At 46.5% G+C, this 19,147-nt stretch overlaps 1 protein-coding gene across 2 annotated transcripts; it reads right to left on the minus strand.

Moving 5' to 3' along the window:
• Positions 1 to 84: 84 nt before the first annotated feature.
• LOC102229034 (unconventional myosin-Ie-like) lies at positions 85 to 19,088 on the minus strand. Of its 2 annotated transcripts, none has more exons than XM_023330300.1 (27): positions 18,265 to 19,088; positions 16,513 to 16,650; positions 16,294 to 16,383; positions 15,092 to 15,186; positions 14,933 to 15,020; positions 14,413 to 14,502; positions 14,181 to 14,312; positions 13,975 to 14,109; positions 13,771 to 13,903; positions 13,440 to 13,636; positions 13,289 to 13,369; positions 6,696 to 6,782; positions 6,532 to 6,618; positions 6,284 to 6,451; positions 6,126 to 6,211; positions 5,763 to 5,844; positions 5,483 to 5,688; positions 5,265 to 5,409; positions 5,058 to 5,172; positions 4,818 to 4,987; positions 4,386 to 4,531; positions 4,158 to 4,304; positions 3,919 to 4,073; positions 3,767 to 3,841; positions 3,477 to 3,630; positions 3,227 to 3,390; positions 85 to 740 (listed from the first exon to the last, which is right to left on the minus strand). In XM_023330300.1, the coding sequence occupies exons 1-27, from the start codon at positions 18,265 to 18,267 to the stop codon at positions 664 to 666; spliced, it is 3,246 nt and encodes a 1,081-aa protein (XP_023186068.1). In that variant the 5' UTR covers positions 18,268 to 19,088; the 3' UTR covers positions 85 to 663. The 2 variants fall into 2 exon arrangements, with proteins under 2 accessions (XP_023186068.1, XP_023186067.1); XM_023330299.1 differs by having other exon boundaries at positions 3,477 to 3,666.
• Between the last annotated feature and the right edge of the window lie 59 nt (positions 19,089 to 19,147).

Consider the following 19,147-nt stretch of genomic DNA (forward strand, 5'->3'; position numbering starts at 1 on the left):
AGGCAGCACCAGGGACTACATCCGTCCAGTAAATTCTGTTCAATATTTTTCCTTAGTTTCAGAGAAACAAATAAAAACAGTCGATAGATTTTTATCAGATTTTATTTAATTTGTTGGTCAGAAAAACACATTCTAATCTAAAATCTGTTCTGAGCTTTAAAGGATTTACAACATATGAGCTAATATGAAATATTCAGACAGTGTATAAAAATCATGGACTGATCAGAGGTCTAATTTCCAGCAGCACTTGAAGGCAGCGCTCCTTCCAACAGGAACTCTGGGTAATGTAGTGCCACCTCCGCCTGCATTAATGGCTGAAATCAGACCAAAACTGAAGGATGAAACAGAGGAGACTATAAATCTGATCGTTAAACATGTTTCTAAATTGATGCTGGATCAGCCGGACCGGAACCAGAACTTGGTTCAGTTAAATTCATGATTTAATCAGACAGTGAATCAAACTGTGATGAGAATAAAATCCTTTGGGGCCTGAAGGAGGCGCTAGCTACTAATACTGATGTCAACATTGATGGAACGACTCCTTCACAGAACCGCTCATCAAGACCAGGAACCTTTCAGAACCAACCCAGGCCGATGAAACAGACCAGAACATCGTGTGTTTGACTCCAAGTGTCTCCTGATGGTTGACCTCTGACCCCAGGTCTAGATCTTCTCCACGTAGTTTCCAGGGAACATCCCCTCTTTGCCCCGCAGCCGGCCGAACCACCAACCCGACGGATCTACGAGACAGGAACCAGAGGAACGGGTCGGAACCACAGTTTCATATTTACTGCAGAACAAAATCAGAACCACGGCTGTCAAGTTTGTTAGGTTTTGTTTTCTTGTGCAGTGAAGTTACCAACTGGATTCACTGATGAGCCTTAATTTGAGTCGACCGTCTGCATTTATCCACCACAAAACAATATTTTAGGAATCGAGGAACTCGAATCATTGGAGGCTTTCAGCCCTAATGGTCCCTGCAGAACTTTGGGTGGGAAAGAAACAGGAACATCACATCTTAAACTAACAGTGAAATAATCAGACAGATTTCACCCAATAAACCAGTTATGCTCCAAAAATATTAGAAATACATAGCAAATATTTTCATAGCAAAATTCAACTAAATAAATTGGCATGTTTATCAAAACTTTATTTTTGTAGTCAAAACATTCTGTCCAACTTTTGTTTCTCTGTTTTTCATTTTTATCTCACTTTTTACATATTTATTTTACAACAATAAACACCAAGTGGATTTTTTTTACCCGAATCGCTTGATGTCAGTAACAACATGAAACTGATGAGTTTGACCCGAGGGGCAGGAGGGTCCCGCCGACCGTCACCTGTCACCTGTCGGATTTTACATCAGACTCTGGTTCAACACATCTAAAGGCCTGTGGGCCAAATCCGACCAGCTGAAGCTTTTTCTGGGACTAAACTCCAAGTGTGCTGAAATATTATGTTATCAATCAAGTCAATGCAGGTTTTATCTGTTTACTGCCAATTTATATCAATCAGTCCCTCCAGTTTCTTGAGAATTACCGTGGAAATTGATGTAAAATCACCAAAACGCCACACTTTACACAATTAGGAATTCATTGCAGATTTTTCTCAAAAATTGTCAGAAACTTTCTTACTTGTACTAACAGCAGATGGTAGTCCCTGATCCATGAGGCAAGTAATAAAAAGTCGTCATAATAAGTGCAAATACTTCAAATATTTACAAATTAGTATCACAAACACTTTGATTTTTATTGTAAAAACATTAAACTATCACAAAATCCTGGAAGGACTGAAAAGATGTTCAATAATATTATTTAAATTTAAGAATCGATATGTTAGCAGTTTGTGGACAGGTTTTATCAATACATTCTGGCACAACCGGCCCTTTAAGAGCCTCCAGGGTTTTGATTTGGCCCCAAACGAAAATGAGTTTGACAATCTGACAGAGCAGATTGATTCCTCATCGCTGACCCAGAGAAGAAAGGTGCAGAGGGGAGCAGCTACCTGGCAGCTCAGAACCACAGAGTCGGTACCATCGGGTCCATGAACAGCTTTACGTAGAATCTACAGTCACAGCGACTGGCTGTAGTTCACCCTGAGGCCTGTAGGGGGTGCTAGAAGCAGCAATGACTTAAATACATCCCATAGCTGCGAGTTACTGCCCACCTTATTCCTGGGAGGTTACCGTGGAAACGAATACTGTGGAAACTACTATGGATAATCTGCGGTTTTAATTCATTGTAGACGTTAATCTCTGTTTTCAGTTATTGTGCAACATCAAGTAAAAGTTGAGTCCCAAAACCAAAAGGAGAGTTCCTGTGATGAGCGAAGCCGTTTCACTTTTCCACGTTTCCACTTTTTCACGTTTCCACTTTTTCACATTTCCACTTTTCCACGTTTTCATGTTTCCACGTTTCCACTTTTTTCACTTTTCCACTTTTCCACGTTTTCCAGATTTCCACTTTTTCACATTTCCACGTTTCCACTTTTTTACTTTTTCACATTTCCACTTTTTCACTTTTCCACATTTCCACATTTCCACATTTCCACTTTTCCACATTTTCACGTTTCTACTTTTTCACATTTCCACTTTTCCACGTTTTTCACATTTTCACGTTTCCACTTTTTCACGTTTCCAGTTTTCCACGTTTCCATTTTTTCACGTTTCCATCGCCTCCCGACAGATGGGGCAACAAAAAGACTTGAAAAGAGAAACCAAGCAGCTGTTAGTGGCTCCGGTTTAAACCCTCAGCTTTAGCTTTAGCCTCCTGCTTTTCACTTCTCCTGCACTGAAACCCAAACCCAGACTCAGTTAGGTGGAGTTCTAAGGCTTTGACTAGGCTCTGCCTTAAGCTCAACAAACTTGTGTCCCACCTCTCTGAATAAAACACAGCCAACCTCATTATTATGAAGATACTGAAGAGCTTCATGGCTTTTCTGATGACTCGACGCTTCGCCATCTGAAGAAATGACGCTAAAGATGCTAGCGTAGGAGCCACTTCTTCAAGTCATCCTCTCTGTAGTTAGCAGCTGATGTTCCGGCGTACTACAAAGCCTCAGATGAAAGATGCTAGCTGTTAGCTGTTAGCGCGTTGCTAGCATGTAAACAAATGGTTCGCAGCTGAAGTCAAACCGCTGGAAACAACAGGACCATGGGTAACCATGTAAACCTGACCTGGACCCGGTTCCAGCGGTTCCACTGGACCCAGCCCGGTGGCAGACGTACCTTCAGTGAGGATCTCGATGACGTCGTCGGCGTTGAAGCTCAGCTCGTCGGTGTCCTGGGCGTCGTAGGCGTACAGAGCTTTGCACTGGGGGGACCGAGGTTTGGGTTTAGGCCGACCCGCTCCCGGAACCGGCTTCACCTCCTTGGAGAGACGCCTGTGGAACCTGGAGTACCGACACATGTCACTGCTGGGGGCAACAGAGCAGCTACCTGGAGGTGACCTTTGACCGCTGAGGGTTCTGGACCTCACCCCGCCGCTCCCTGGTCAGGGACGTTCATGAAGCCCATGTCCTGGTTCTGGATCAGCTGGTTGCTGGGCCGGTGCTGGTTCTGGAGGCGGGGCAGGGTGGGTTGGTCCATGCTGGACTGCTGCCTAAGAGTGGACCCTCTGGAGGGGGCGGGGCCTCCTCTGGAAGCCCCGCCCCCTCTGCTGCGAGGCGCTGCGGCAGAAAATAGAAGAAGTGATAAACCAAAATCCTTCAAAGAGATTCCAGAACCGGTTTCGGAGAGGTTCTGGTCCAGAGAGAGAGCAGCTGGTACCTGAGTGGTTCTGGTAGGTGGGCGGAGCCTGGCCGCCCATGTAGCGGCTCTTGCGGTTATCCTTCCGGGTCGGTCCTGCAGGTCAGACACAGGAAGTGATCAGGAGGAGACATGAAGGTTCTGTCATGGGGATGAACTGGGTCAGAACTTACTGGAGTTCTTTGGGAGGCCCGGCCCGATGGAGACGTGCAGAACCTTACCACTGGGCTTCAGAACCACCTCATCTCCCTGGCCCGCCTGGAACTGGATCTGCCTGGAACCGGACGAGCTGAAGAGATGGCGGCCCTTCTTCACCTTGAACTCCAGGCTGGATGGAGGAGAGGTTCTGTTTGGGTTCTGATCAGGTTCCGTTTGGGTTCTGCTCAGGTTCAGGTGGGGTTCTGGTACTCACAGGTTGTTGAACTTCAGTGCCAGCTTGCGGTCCGTGTTCTCCTGGTACCGTTTCACCAGCAGACTGAGGAACTCGGTCTTGAAGACGCTCTGCAGGACGCTGTCATACTCTTCCTCATGGACGACGAAGAAGTCGTCCTGCAGCGTGCTGCCGGACAGACGGGCGGGCCAGAGCCATCAGAACCGACGCTGGGCTCGGGTGGTTCCCCCTCTGGTTCTGGTCACTTACCTGAGAGAAACTGACTGGATCCGGTTGAGCTGGATCTTCCTCTTAAGAACCTCACGGATCTGACCCTTATCCGGACCTTGCTTCACCTTCTCTCGGCCAATCAGATACAGGAACTTTGGGGTCAGGATGAGGTCACACTTCGTCGTCTGCAAAACAGCAGCAACAAAAACGTTTCGGAGAACATCTGGTTTACAACAGTAGAACCGGGACAGAACCAGCACATCTGGACCACACAAGTCCTGAGAGAACCTCCGTCACTCGGACGAGCATCCAGGTGGGACGGACCAGACAGCAATAATCAGGTCAAAGGTCATCTCCAAGCTGCCGGAAGTCCATCACTCTCCAGAGGGAAGATTATTCCTAGCAGGTGACGCCCCACAGGACATGACACCCCTTAGGAGATGAAGAGCCTTCAGTTTGTGCAGTTGGTACCTTGAAGCGTCGGTCGAACTTGACGACCACGTCAGCAAAGTCGATTCTCTCTCGGCGACCCACAAACTGCCGGATCTCAGGGTGGTTGTCGGTTCCGATGTAGTCGCCCACAAAGTTCCTGTTGATGCTGTTCTTGCGGCGTTCCTTCTTGTTCAGCAGAATGTCTGAGGCTGGAAAAAGAAGGATGTGTGAGGACTCAAACCGGACCAGGACTCCTCTGTTTGAGGTAGAACTTCAGACCTTCCTCCCTCATCCTGACGTATTTGCGGACGGCGATGTGTTTGCGCCACGCCTTCTGGATGACGCGGGCGTAGCCGTTGAATTTCCTCTCGCGCATTTCCTCCAGCAGGAAGAGCTGCACAGACAGAGAGCAGAACCTTTCAGCTGGTGTTGGAGGAGGAAGTACTGCTGCAGAACCAGAACCTCCAGAACCAGAACGTCTCTTACCGACTCCGGAGCTTTGATGAAGACCTTGGCTGTCCCCAGCTGGAACTGGTCCTGATCCATGTTGACGGAGCGCAGCAGGTGCAGGACGCCCTGGCGCTGCTCGCCCCGCCACTCGGGCCAGGTCTCTCTGGTCAGGATGGCGTACCTGCAGACCGCCAGACCCGTTAGAGCGACCGAGCCAGCAGCCGGTTCTGGTTGTGTGGGGCTTGATGCAGAACCTGTGCAGGAACTTGTTGAAGACGCGGCGGTAAGCGTATCCGGCCCGGCGGACCCGGATGTTCTCCCGCAGGCCCAGGTACTCCACCTGGTGCCGGACCCGGGTCTCCTCCCAGTCTCGAGGCCGCTTGGTCTCGTTGGGTTTGATGCACCGGATGTAATGGGGCGTGCACTTCATCAGGGTCTGGACCAGACTGTTGGCCTGTTTCTGGAGGAGGGAGGTCAAAGGTCAAGGACCGGTCTGGTATCTGGTCACCACAACCCGCTAAGGACCCGACTCACCTTGATCTTGCTACTGGCCGTGGTCGGCCGGCCTCGTTTTTCCACCTCCAGGTTCTCCGGGAACAGCGCTCTGATGAACAGACTGACCACGAACACATCACAGATTAAACTACCTCTTATTCTGAAGGGTCACAGCTTCCTGCACCACAGGTTAAAGTGACACTGACCAAGGTAGAGGACAGGAAGTTGATTAAACATTAAAGGGTTAACAGCTGACAGAGGGTCAGATCTATTCATACCAGGCAGGACAGAACCAGGACCTGTAACCAAACCACTTGGACCTGCAGTTACAGCAGCTGTCCATCTGGAGGCGCCGTGGCGTAAACCTGGAAAGTCCTCAGAAAGACGGAGCTGAACACTCACTACTCGCTGCTCTGCATCAACTCGATGATGTCATTGAAGAGGACATCCCGGTTCCGCTCACAGAACCCGCCGACATCATACGACACCTGAGAGAGAGAGGGACGGGCGAGCAACAGGTGAGGTCAGGTGAGGTCAGGTGAGGTCAGGTGAGGTCAGACCTTGCCAGCGTAGTGGTGGATGATGAAGCCGCGGTTCCAGCTGCTGAAATGCTCGTGGGTCCCGATTTGTCCCTGCAGTTTCTGCAGCAGCGTCTGGTCCGCCCCCTCTCCCTTGGCGTGCATCGTGGCGCAGACGTCGTCCAGGATGCTCATCACCCCAGGAGGATTCTGGGAAATGACCAGACGGACGGAGGGAGTGATGCGTGGGAAGCTCTGCCCCCAGCCGGCCCGCGGGTCGGTCCACTCACCAGTTTGGACTCAATGAGGTCACAGACCACCTTGTTGTTGAAATACTCAATGGGGGTCCAACGGATCCCCTCCTGGACATACTCCTCCTGCAGAACCAGAACTGGGATCAGAACCGGGATCAGAACCAGAACCGGGCCCGGGTGTGCTTGGCTCTCCAGCTCACCTGCTCGGCCTTCAGCGTCAGCTCAATGAAGATCTGCTGCAGCTTCTCGTTCACAAAGTTGATGCAGAATTGTTCAAAACCATTTTTCTGAAAGCAGAAGAAGAAGAAGCAGCGCCTGGTTGAGCTGCTGATTTTTCACATCAGTGAGGAAAGTTCTGTTAAAGGACGAGCGTTGCAACAGCCTCTGCTAGCACCAAGAAAGTCTGACCGATGGTCGGTTCCTTCTCTACGGACCGCAGTCGGAGGAACAATGTAAGAATGGTGGGACTGAAAGAAGATAAAGAAGAAAGAGGAAACGTGTCAATATGTGGAAAGGGTTATTGCTCAAGGGTTCGGCCTCACGGGCAGCGAGTTCGAAGTGGAGCAGGCGCCCAAACCAGATGTCAGTAAAACATCCCGAACCATCCTGATACGGTTCTGACGCTCATCGGGCCGGGACAAGGTGCTACAGATGGCCAAAGAAAAACGTGGGCTGGAGTGGGAAGGCTGCAAATGATCTTTCTTTGAGGACCTGCTGAAGGAGCTGGTGGAGAAAAGGAGAGCTTTCAACACCGTAAAGAAATGTCTCCGGGAAATGGAGGTGAAACACCGGCTGCTGTTCCCAGCAACGCTCATCTTCACCTGGAAGGGAGAAAGGAAAACTTTCCGGGACAATTCAGAGGCTGGAAGGTTCCTGCAACAAGCTAAGTGAAAGGCAAGTGTTATTATCTGAGGTGTATATTTATCAAAAATAGTTTGTAAAATTTAAGTCGGTTGTGTGTTTCGGGGTTCGGACGGCTGTGTTGCCCAAGGACAAATTTCAAGGCGTCTCACGGACCAAGTTTAAATAGAGGGGCTAAGAAAAGGACTGGAAGCGGCAGCATGTTCTGTGTTGCTTTTCTTTTCTTTTCTCTGCACCAGGTCAGTGTACTTCAGTTTGTTCATGTCGTTAGTATTAGTTATTATGCTGTTGTGTATGTACCTTGTTAAGTGGCAGATCAAATCAGCAAAGTGTACCAAATAGCAAAAGATGTCTAAGGGATAAATTAACATAATTTCATGGAATATTAATGGATGTGGGCACCCAATTAAAAGACAAAAAGTTTTGACTTACCTAAAATCCAAGGGTGCTGATATTGCATTCATCCAAGAATCACATATAATTGGGGATGAAGAAGCTGCTAAGTTCAAAAGAGGCTGGGTGGGTAAAGTGTGCCACAGCTCATTTTCAAGAAAACCAAACCGTGTAATGATCCTTGTTAATAAAAACATAAGTTTTGTTAAACTTAAGCAACATAATGATAAGGAAGGGCGCTTCATATGTGTTGAAGCCTTGCTGAACGGAACTAGGACTGTCCTCTGCAACATTTATGCTCCTAATCAGGAAGAACCCGACTTCTTTCATGACGTTAATAGCATAATAGGAAACACCGAGGGCCAGATTATTCTGGGGGGCGATTTCAACCAGGTGATGGATGGATTTATTGATAAAACACGCCAAGGGGGAAACCAGCACCTAAGGACAGGGCCGCAATCCAAATACTGGCACAGGACTGGAATCTGGTTGATATATGGAGACTGGTAAACCCACGAGAGAGAGAATATACTTTTTACTCTCACAGTCATAAAATATATTCTAGAATTGACTTTTTCTTAATATCTAATAAGCTAGTGGAGTCCGTAATGGGCTGTGAAATAGGAACAATTATTATAAGTGACCATGGTATGGTGGAGTTACTTATAGACTTCAATGTGGAAAAAGAAAGGAGAGGACGTTGGAGACTTAATACTATGTTACTTCACAATGAGGCATTTAGTAACTCTATTCTGGAGGATCTTAATTTTTTTCTCCAAGTAAATATTGGTTCCACGGATAATATAGCCTCTGTGTGGGAAGCGTCCAAAGCATCGATACGGGGAAAATTCATTGCATATGCATCAAAAATTAAGAAAGAAAATAATGGGAAAGAAAAAACGTTGGAAAAAGAAATTTGTTTGCTAGAGAAAAAAATAGCACAGAATAACTCAAATCATCTATATCAAACACTTTGTAATCTTAAATATCAGTTACATGATTTATATAATAAAAAAAGCTGAATATGCCTTATTTAGACTTACAATTAAATATTATGAAGGTGGAGAAAAAAGTGGGAAATTACTAGCGAGACAACTTAAACTCTAATAACATTCCTCTAATTAAAAAAGATGGTAAAACATTCACTGCAGTCACAGAAATAAATGGGATTTTTGAAGAGTTTTATAAAAACTTTTACACATCCACTAACAAACCTGACACGGAGGAAATGAATGTTTTTTTCTCATCACTGAAGCTGGCCACCATCTCCAACGAGAAAAGAGAACAATTGGATTCTCCTATCACTTTAGAAGAAATCAAAGCTACGATCTTGTCTATGAAACCTGGGAAATCGCCGGGCCTGGATGGCTTTCCAGTTGAATATTATAAGAAATATATTGACACCATTGCCCCATTACTGCATGATGTATATAGAGAAGCCTTTGAGTCAGGTTCTCTACCTGGTACTTTCAATGAGGCTCTCATATCACTTATTCCTAAAAAGGACAGAGATGTTTCAGATCCATCTAACTTCAGACCCATTAGCCTCATAGGAGTAGATTGCAAAATCTTAACAAAAACACTAGAAAAAGTACTTCCAGATATTATAAATGGAGATCAGGTAGGCTTTATTAAGAACAGGTCTGCAGTCGATAATATGAGAAGATTTGCTCATCTAATACATTTGAATCACTCTAACACATTCTCTGTTGCATCATTCTCTGTAGATGCTGAAAAAGCCTTCGACCGCGTGGAATGGGGCTTTCTTAAAACAACACTTTTGAAATTTGGATTTGGATCTACGTTCTGCAAATGGGTGGAAATGTTATATTCCAAACCAAAAGCAGCAGTTATGACGAATGGTCAATTATCCAATTTTTTTCATCTCTCCAGAGGGACAAGGCCAGGCTGCGCCTTCTCCCCATTATGTTTCACGCTGGTCGTAGAACCGTTGGCAGTAGCAATAAGAGTCAATCCAAGAATCAAAGGAATTTATGCAGGAGGAAAAGAGCAGAAGTTGCTTATGTATGCCGACGACATCTTAGCTGTTATAGCAGATCCAACCGTCTCTGTTCCAGCTCTACTACTCAACTGGAACAAATCCGAGTGTACGCCCATATCACAAGCATGTCACTCAAATGATATTACACAATTTAACTTTAAATGGTTCCCCCGGGTATTAAATATCTGGCTGTACGACTTCATCCGAATCTAGAGGAAATAATGCTTCTGAATATGGAACCGCTTCTTCAGAAAATAAAAACTAATCTTAATAAATGGGCAAAATTGAAGCTTTCTTTATGGGGAAAGGTGAATGTAATAAAAATGGTGATAGCCCCATTGTTTAATTATGTGTCCATGATGGTGCCTGTTGACATCCCATCACAGGTATACAAACAGTACGAGACTTTTGTTAAGGACTTTCTTTGGGACAAAAAGAAACCCAGAATTAGCATTAAGAAAATGTGGTGTGCAGGGAACATAGGGGGCGTGGCTCTCCCTAATGTAAGGCTATATAATCTCACCTTTGAAATGTCTAGGTTGTTCAAATATTTTGTAAAGGGAGAAACAAAGCTGAGTTGGATGAATATTGAAGAAGAATTAGTGAACCCTTTCAGACCAATAGATGTTCTTTCTCACGGTAAAACATATAATAGACAACCTCTCCCCACAAATCCAGTATTAGCACATTCTAAATTAGTATGGAAGGAGATGCATAAAATATGTAGGATGTCTCATTTTAAACAGTTGTACTCTTCATTGTGGTTTAATCCATCCATCTGTATTGGAACAAAAACTGTTTACTGGGAACAATGGCTTGTGAAGGGAAGACACACTGTGGATGATTTGTATACTGATGGGTTTTTATGTCTTTTTCAGATATCATGCTGAAATATAACTTAAAAAAAGAAAGTTTCTGGAGATATTTACAAATTAGAGACTGTATTATTGAAGACAATTTCACACATATGGATAATCCAATACAGGAATTTATGGGTTCAAGTAAAATCAAATATAAGACATCCACATTTTATAAATTATTTAACGGCATGCAAAAGGATATATGTAAAAGTCTGGGGATTGTCTGGCAGAGGGACCTTGGCTGCATTTTTGGTGATGAAGAATGGTTGAAAGTACTTTCAAATAATGGGAAATATATTAAAGAATCGAGAGGCAAATTTACGCACTATAAGATGGTACATAGATTTTATTTCACCCCATCCAGGCTCCATAGAATGGGCCTGCTCGCCAATAACCTATGCTGGAAATGCAAAATGGAACCAGGAACTTTTATACATGCGATGTGGGAATGTAAATGCATTTCCCCATTCTGGAAAACAGTATTACAACACAGTGGAAAGTGGATAGGTGTGGGGATACCCATGTCACCAAGACTTTGCTTATTGGAGGATCAAGCAGTGACTAATATGTCGAAACCCCAAAGCACCGTGGTGCCGGTGGGGACGGTCACGGCTGCCAGAACAATCCTCAGACTATGGAAATCTGCAACTCTTCCGAATATTAAAAACTGGTTGGAGTTGATGTTGGAAATAGTGTCATATGAACAAATGCTGGCTAAGCTAAACAATGAGTTAGAAAATCCTGGAAGGGTTTTCTCTCCTGTAATATTGGGACGAGTAAATTCCTGTGATGAGCTGCTAAGTACCGACGAGTGATTACTGCTGTTACTGTGGTTGTTTCTGCTAACATCAAGGATATTTGTATACGCCAGTTTTTATTTTTTAGTGAAACTTTTATTGATTAGATATGCGCTGACCTGGTGGTTGGGTTTTGCTCTATTTGTGTTTTTTATTTTTGGGGAGGGTTGGGAGACGTTGTATACATGTGTGTTCTAAAATAATAAAAACTTTAATAACAAAAGAAATAAAATAATATTCAGTGCAAACCAGTGTTGTATAGTAACGAAGTAAAAATACTTCACTACTTTACTTAAGTATATTTTGGAGTACTTCATACTTTCCTGGAGTATGAAAATTTTTGATGACTTTCACTTTTACTTCACTATATTTCCGAACTTAATTGCGTACTTTTACTCCGATACATTTTCAATGTGTGGTTTAGTTACTCGTTACAAAAAAGCGAGAGAGAGAAACGAAGTGTTTTGATCCCACCTACTGATTAGCAAGTAGCAAGCAGGCTACCGAACAAAGTCGGTAGAACTACTTGCCTGGGCTTGTTCATCACCTCCAATAGGATACACCTGTTTCGCTTCTCCCATTAAACACAAAGCAAGTCTCTCAATCAGCAGCAGCCACATGGAGGAGGAGACGGAGACCACAACGACTGCAACTACGTCGGACACGGCTCCAGGGGAACCACCAGCTGGTGATGAGAGCCCATGGCCTTATTTAAACACAATATACTCTTTCGTGGGTGTTAAAGATTCGTCGTACCGCATGCAGTTTATGTTATTCCTGCCCGAAGATGTGGAAATTCTATCTTACAAAAACTCCCCGTCCAACTTGAAGAAACACATCGAGGTAACGTCTTATGAAATGGTTATAATCCTCCTGTTTCAGTAACTATAGCTTGGTCACTAGGCACTACTGTATTGTGAAACGTTGACCATAAATGAACTTTGTTTGGCATTGTTTCAGTTCCATACGTGGTGTATTTAGCTTAGGCCTAATGTTGACTGTATCAGGCTACCTAGACTCCTCTGTTCAAGGGGGACAGAAGCCATAGCGATAGCAATTTAGACTAAATTTAATGAATATAGGAAAGGCATGCAAGTTCAAAACCAGGTTTACAGATGCCAATAAGCTGCATTTCCCTCCCAATTCTTTTTTCTTTTGCATAATGACCAGTTGTGTGCACCACCTACTGACTGTAGCATTGACTGATTCACTGATTTGTGAAGTAGAGTAATCGTAACAGATCTTTTTCTTCATGTTGGCCGCATTTTCTGTACTATTTATTTTTCTCATTTTCAGCACTGACCTTACTTGAAGGGAAAACTTAAGGTTTACAAAAACTTTGTATTTTCTGTCCTGGAGGGTTTACTAAGAAGCTGGTTCAGTTGTAAAGCAGGTTAAGTTAACCTTGTGCTATAGGTAAAGCACCTAATGTTCTTAACTAAATGATGCCTGCAGGTATATCTATTAGCAGGTTTAATTTTGCCTGCACTTGGTTGGGTACATTATTTTAAGTGTATTTGACAAGTTTACCAAAATATAAAAAATGTCATTCAAACTGCATTTGCTTTGTTTTACTTTTTACTTGTACTTTTCATTACATTACTTGAGTACATCCATTTTTACAGTAATTTCCATACTTAAGTACAAGAAGTTTCAGATACTTTAAGACTTTAACTCAAGTAACATTTCAGTCAGTGACTTGGACTTTTACCAAAGTCGTATTTTGGAGAGGTACTTATACTTTTACTTGACTCTGAGATTTCAGTACTTTATACAACACTGGTGCAAAGTAGCCTACAATTTCTTTGATTGGGGCGGTGAGGACCTGGATGATGGATAGGGGGCGCTGTCCCAAAACAGGTTGAGAAACGCTGGTTTACCTGGAAGATCTCGAAGCCGTAGATGTCCAGGACTCCGATGTTCAGCTCCTCCGTCTCCTTCTGCATGGCCTTGTTGACGCACTGAGACACAGGAGACACCAGCTGAGACGGACAGGGACAACCGGAGACGGGGACGGACGCTGGGACTCACGTCCACCAGGTAGTCGAAGAGGCGGGCGTAGAGCGCTTTGGACAGGGCGTCCCTGGAGAAGCAGGCCTGCTCCGTGTTCAGGGTGACGGAGATGGACTCGGTCTTGCCGCCCCACTTGCTGTCCATGACCCGGCTGGTGAGCTTGTTGCAGAGTCCGTCCTGAGAGATTCCCAGCAGGAAGGACGGGAACGCCAGGACTGGAAGGGACAAAGGGGGAAGAGACACGGAAATATGAAAACAAACTGAGGACAGGAGAATCCGGGTTCTGATTGGTTCAAATTGGTTCTGATGAGTTCTACTTGGTTCCGTTTGGTTGTGTTGGGCCACCTACAGTCCTGGCTTTCCACCACGGCGTAGTTGTTCTCCTCCCGGAAGCCGATGTTCCCCAGGTGAAGGATTCCTGCGACCAGCTGCAGAACCGAGTCCTGATCGTCCAGAGACAGACCCACGACGGACATGGCGGCCTGCGGACAGAGGGACGGTTACCCTGGAGACGGGGAGACAGACTTGGGGACAGAGGGGGCCATGTGGTCACCATGGTATCGGAGAAGTCCTTCCTGTCGTCCACATCCTCCACCGTGTACGTTCCTGACTGGTTCAGGTAGAAGTAGTAGTCCGGGGTCGTGACCCCCAGGTTCTCCCTCTGCTCCCCGCTGGCTCCGCCCAAAAGCTGACATCATCACAGGGAGACAGATAAACCCCCCGCGTCCCAGTACACCGAAGTACCGCACCAGTAAGTACCTGGTAGTAGATGTGAAAGTTCCTTTCTCCGGGGTTCTGGGAGACGACTCGACTTTTCTCCAGCAGGAAGTTGGAGATTTTCCCTCCGTCAGGAGCTCCACCGCGGCTGAACTGGATCTCAAAGTACTTTCCCTGGACAGACAAAAGGCCTGCTGGTAGTACTGCTAAAGTGCAGTACTGCTAAAGTGTAGTACTCCTGTGTAGTACTGCTGTGTAGTAGTATAGTACTCACAAATCTGCTGGAGTTGTTGTTGCGGACTGTCTTTGCGTTACCAAAAGCCTCCAGCAGGGGGTTGGACTGCAGGATGATGTCTTTGACCCGCTGTGTAGTGACAAGCAAACTTGGTTACCATAGTAACAGCCTGCCTCCACAGCAGCAATGGAGACCCAGACCGCACCTGTCTCCACCTGTTTCCTCCAGGTCTCTGACTGACCATCCAGATCGATTCCAGACTCAAAAGATTTTGAGAAACTGATAAAAACCTAAATCGGTTTCATCGTCACTCTCAGACGCAGAGCGAGCCGAGCCAAAGCAACGCAGCAATCAGCCGACGGCGCCGAGTCAGCGCCGAGTCGCATCATCAGAGTCAGTAAATTAAAACCGATCAGAATAAACCATCCGAGGAGCTTTGGTTGAGTTATGAACCATTTTGTGCTGCACCAACATAAACTTCTAAACATTCGGTTTTGGTTTCGGTCTGGACTCCATACCTGCCTCTAGTGACTGTAACCATGGCAACATCAGGACACACCTGCACTTTCTCTCCTCCTCCGGACACTTTGGACACGTAGCTCATGATGTACTTGGCGGCGACGGTTTTCCCGGCTCCGCTCTCGCCGCTGAGGAGACAGGAGGTAGTTTCACATTCAGCCGTCTCTCTGGTTGGAGCCGATTGCGAGGCTCCGCCCACCTGATGATGACGCACTGGTTCTCGCTGTCAATCATCATGTTCCGGTACATGGAGTCGGCCAGAGCGTAGATGTGGGGCGGGTTCTCGTACTGCGCCTGCAGACAGGTGGAGCTTAGAGACTTGCTGTCTGCCTCCGTGTCTCCAAGTCTCTCCTTGTCTCCAAGTCTCTCTCTCTGTCTCCAAGTTTCTCTCTGTCTCCAAGTCTCTCCTTGTCTCCAAGTCTCTCTCTCTGTCTCCAAGTTTCTCTCTGTGTCTCTAAGTCTCTCTCTGTCTCCAAGTCTCTCTCTGTCTCCAAGTCTCTCTGTCTCTAAGTCTCTCTCTGTCTCCAAGTCTCTCTCTGTCTCCAAGTTTCTCTCTGTGTCTCCAAGTCTCTCAGTGTCTCCAAGTTTCTCTCTGTGTCTCTAAGTCTCTCTCTGTGTCTCTAACTCTCTCTGTCTCCAAGTCTCTCTCTGTCTCCAAGTCTCTCAGTGTCTCCAAGTCTCTCTGTGTCTCCAAGTCTCTGTGTCTCCAAGTCTCTCAGTGTCTCCAAGTCTCTCTGTCTCTAAGTCTCTCTGTCTCTAAGTCTCTCTCTGTCTCCAAGTCTCTCAGTGTCTCTAAGTCTCTCTCTGTCTCCAAGTCTCTCTCTGTCTCCAAGTCTCTCTGTCTCTAAGTCTCTCTCTGTCTCCAAGTCTCTCTCTGTCTCCAAGTTTCTCTCTGTGTCTCTAAGTCTCTCTCTGTCTCCAAGTCTCTCAGTGTCTCCAAGTTTCTCTCTGTGTCTCTAAGTCTCTCTCTGTGTCTCTAACTCTCTCTGTCTCCAAGTCTCTCTCTGTCTCCAAGTCTCTCAGTGTCTCCAAGTCTCTCTGTGTCTCCAAGTCTCTGTGTCTCCAAGTCTCTCAGTGTCTCCAAGTCTCTCTGTCTCTAAGTCTCTCTGTCTCCAAGTCTCTCTCTGTCTCCAAGTCTCTCAGTGTCTCTAAGTCTCTCTCTGTCTCCAAGTCTCTCTCTGTCTCCAAGTCTCTCTCTGTCTCCAAGTCTCTCTGTCTCTAAGTCTCTCTCTGTCTCCAAGTCTCTCTCTGTCTCCAAGTCTCTCTGTCTCTAAGTCTCTCTCTGTCTCCAAGTCTCTCAGTGTCTCTACGTCTCTCTCTGTCTCCAAGTCTCTCTCTGTCTCCAAGTCTCTCTCTGTGTCTCCAAGTCTCCCAGTGTCTCCAAGTCTCTCCGTGTCTCACCGCTCCCTGGTACATCTCCACCTCTCTCTCTGTGAAGTACGGCAGCTGTTTGAACGGGTTCACTGAGATCAGAACCGGCCCAATGTAAGTCTGACACAGCTGGGTGAAGGAGCTAAACCAGAACCTGTTAGTGTGTGAAGGTGTGTGAGTGTTAGTGTGGGTGTGTGTGTGAGTGTGTTAGTGTGGGTGTGTGTGTGAGTGTGTGTGGACGGAGGATACGAAGATGTAGTCGTCCATGTATCTCTTCTTCAGGTTGTCGGTGATGGCGTCCTCGTTGATCTTGGACAGCAGAACCATGTCGTCCACTCCGCTCACCTTCACGTTCTGGGCCTGCCAGTGGTACCGCTCCTTGCTGCCCTGGTGGGGTCAAAGGTCAGCAAAACTTTACCAGGAATGCAGAGGAGGGCGCCATTAGCTTTACCAACGTGGAGGTGCTAATCATAAACTTTAGCAGTGCTAAAACTAAAGCACTACACCAAGGCAGTATTTAGCAGAAGCTAACGCTAATACGCTATATAAACCTGGTATTTAGCAGAAGCTAACGCTAATACGCTATATATACCTGGTATTTAGCAGAAGCTAACGCTAATACGCTATATATACCTGGTATTTAGCAGAAGCTAACGCTAATACGCTATATATACCTGGTATTTAGCAGAAGCTAACACTAATACGCTATATATACCTGGTATTTAGCAGAAGCTAACACTAATACGCTATATATACCTGGTATTTAGCAGAAGCTAATGCTAATACGCTATATAAACCTGGTATTTAGCAGAAGCTAACACTAATACGCTATATATACCTGGTATTTAGCAGAAGCTAACACTAATACGCTATATAAACCTGGTATTTAGCAGAAGCTAACGCTAATACGCTGAGATGTGCCATGTTGCCCAGACTCTCAGTATTTCATATTTGTGCGTCTTTGTTTGACTTGTTGCCCTGCGACAGACTGGTGACCTGTCCAGGGTGACCCCGCCTCGCGCAGCTGGAGAGGCAGCATCTACCCTCCCGACCCCATTAGGGACAAAGGTGAACAGAAAATGGATGGATGTTTGACTTGTTGTCTGGAGGACAGAAATGTCCAGAGATCAAGAATCTCGGCTAAAGGTTCTGGTGCTGAGCGGTCCCAGCAACAGGTTCAGCGGCATTGACACTTTGCCGCCCACATGAGGCTGACTGATGATGTCACCAATAAGAAACCAGGCGCTTCCAGAAGATCTGGACTCTGATTGGCTGAGAGTCACATGGCCAGGTTTGGGTTTTAGTTTCTATTCCTCTGCAGCGTCGCTGTGACCCGTTTCCATGGAGACGAGCCGCCTGTGCAGAACCATCACTCTCTGTTTGGCTGCTTTATATGCAATCAAAGTGTGACGTCACCGGCCCCGCCCGCCGCGGGGCCTCAGGCGTCCCCGGGGCCCCGCGGGCTGCGGCCGCATTCCAGAGTCCTGCGAGGACATGCAGAGCTGCTGCGTGTGTGAGAGAGAGTGTGTGTGTGTGTGTGTGTGTGTGTGTGTGTGTGTGTGAAATAACACTGGATCAGCTGAGCTTAAGCAGGAAGTGTGAAGCCTGATTGTTTACATGTTTACAGGAACAATCAGCCAATCAGCAGCAGATATTTTCCTCCAATCTTCCCAAATGAACCGGGCCGGGAAGCCGACGCCCACCAGCTGCTCTCTGATTGGTCGGTTTGGATGTAAAACTAGTTTACAACTCAAACTGTAAACAAACAGATTTTATTCAGCCCAGAGTTTCTGATGTAAATCATTTCAACTTTATTTTAATCTTCATTACATTTTTTTATTCCCAGAATCCAGTTCAGTTTTCCAGAACCAGCAGAATAATCTGTTTTCTGGAAGTTTGTTTGGTTCTGATCAGGGATCAGTTCATCCAAGCAAACTGGATTCAGAACCAGAACCTGTGTGGTTCCGTTTTCCTGGATCTACCTGCGGTCCGTGAACTCACCATGTTTCTGCTTCTCCACTTCCTGCTTCAAATCAGAGTTGAGAAATCTGGGTCCAGAAGGATCCGGCTGGATCTTGGCGGGTCCAGATGGGTCCAGGTGGAACCAGGCAGGACTTGGACCGGCTCGCTGCGGGTCGGAGCCCTCCGGTTCGGTTCGGTTCGGTTCAGTTCAGTTCCCTTTCAGCATGCCGCCTCCTCCCGCGGTTCGCAGTTTCTTCCTTCAGTCTTCAGATTCTCTGCAGGTGTGGACAGGTAGGCCCCGCCCCTCCCATCCCCGGGGAACTCTGGGTAACTGAGGCTCAGCGCTGCGTGGCGGCGCTCTGCTGCCACCCGGTGGTCTGAACCGGAAGAGCAGCAGCAGTTCGGCTCTGGATGGAGAATCACTAGCTGGAATCAGAACCACCAGAACCTGGAGCCTGGACCCAAACGGTGCTGGTTCTGCTTGATCCATTAACAACCGGGTCACATCAGAACCGGGTTGCAGCTTGATTAGAGCAGGAAGTGATTTATACTCAGAACCAGAATGAAGCCCAGCGATCCGATGGATCCTGGCTCATGGAACCAGAACCGGTCCTTTTGGGTCCATCAGCTGCAGATGGTTCGGTAGTGATGGTATCATGCTGCTGGTCAGTCTGAACTGCATACCTGAACAGGTAAGGCTGAGGAGGAAATTACCTTATATAGGCGTTAATATGAGGAGGGGGGCGGAGCCACTTCACTAACGGTGCGTTGCTATGGAAACCTTTATTCTGCTAACCCGGCTAACAGAACCGACACCAGAACTGTTCGCTCAGTGAACTGATTGAGTGCTTTGATTCTCTTCTGCAGTTCAGATGATTCATTCACGAACTAATCCAGTTACTCTGGAGGTCAGAGGTCACCT

The sequence above is a fragment of the Xiphophorus maculatus genome, chromosome 3 (assembly GCF_002775205.1).
Source record: "Xiphophorus maculatus strain JP 163 A chromosome 3, X_maculatus-5.0-male, whole genome shotgun sequence".
NCBI lineage: Eukaryota > Metazoa > Chordata > Actinopteri > Cyprinodontiformes > Poeciliidae > Xiphophorus > Xiphophorus maculatus.

What these genes read in the sequence shown, in the direction of transcription:
- LOC102229034 (XM_023330299.1), bottom strand. An exon ending in ACGGCTTCGAGATCTTCCAG is followed by an intron (nt 6,783 to 13,288) that starts GTAAACCAGCGT and finishes TTCTGCTTTCAG; the next exon opens with AAAAATGGTTTTGAACAATT. An exon ending in CGTCAGGATGAGGGAGGAAG is followed by an intron (nt 4,988 to 5,057) that starts GTCTGAAGTTCT and finishes TTCTTTTTCCAG; the next exon opens with CCTCAGACATTCTGCTGAAC.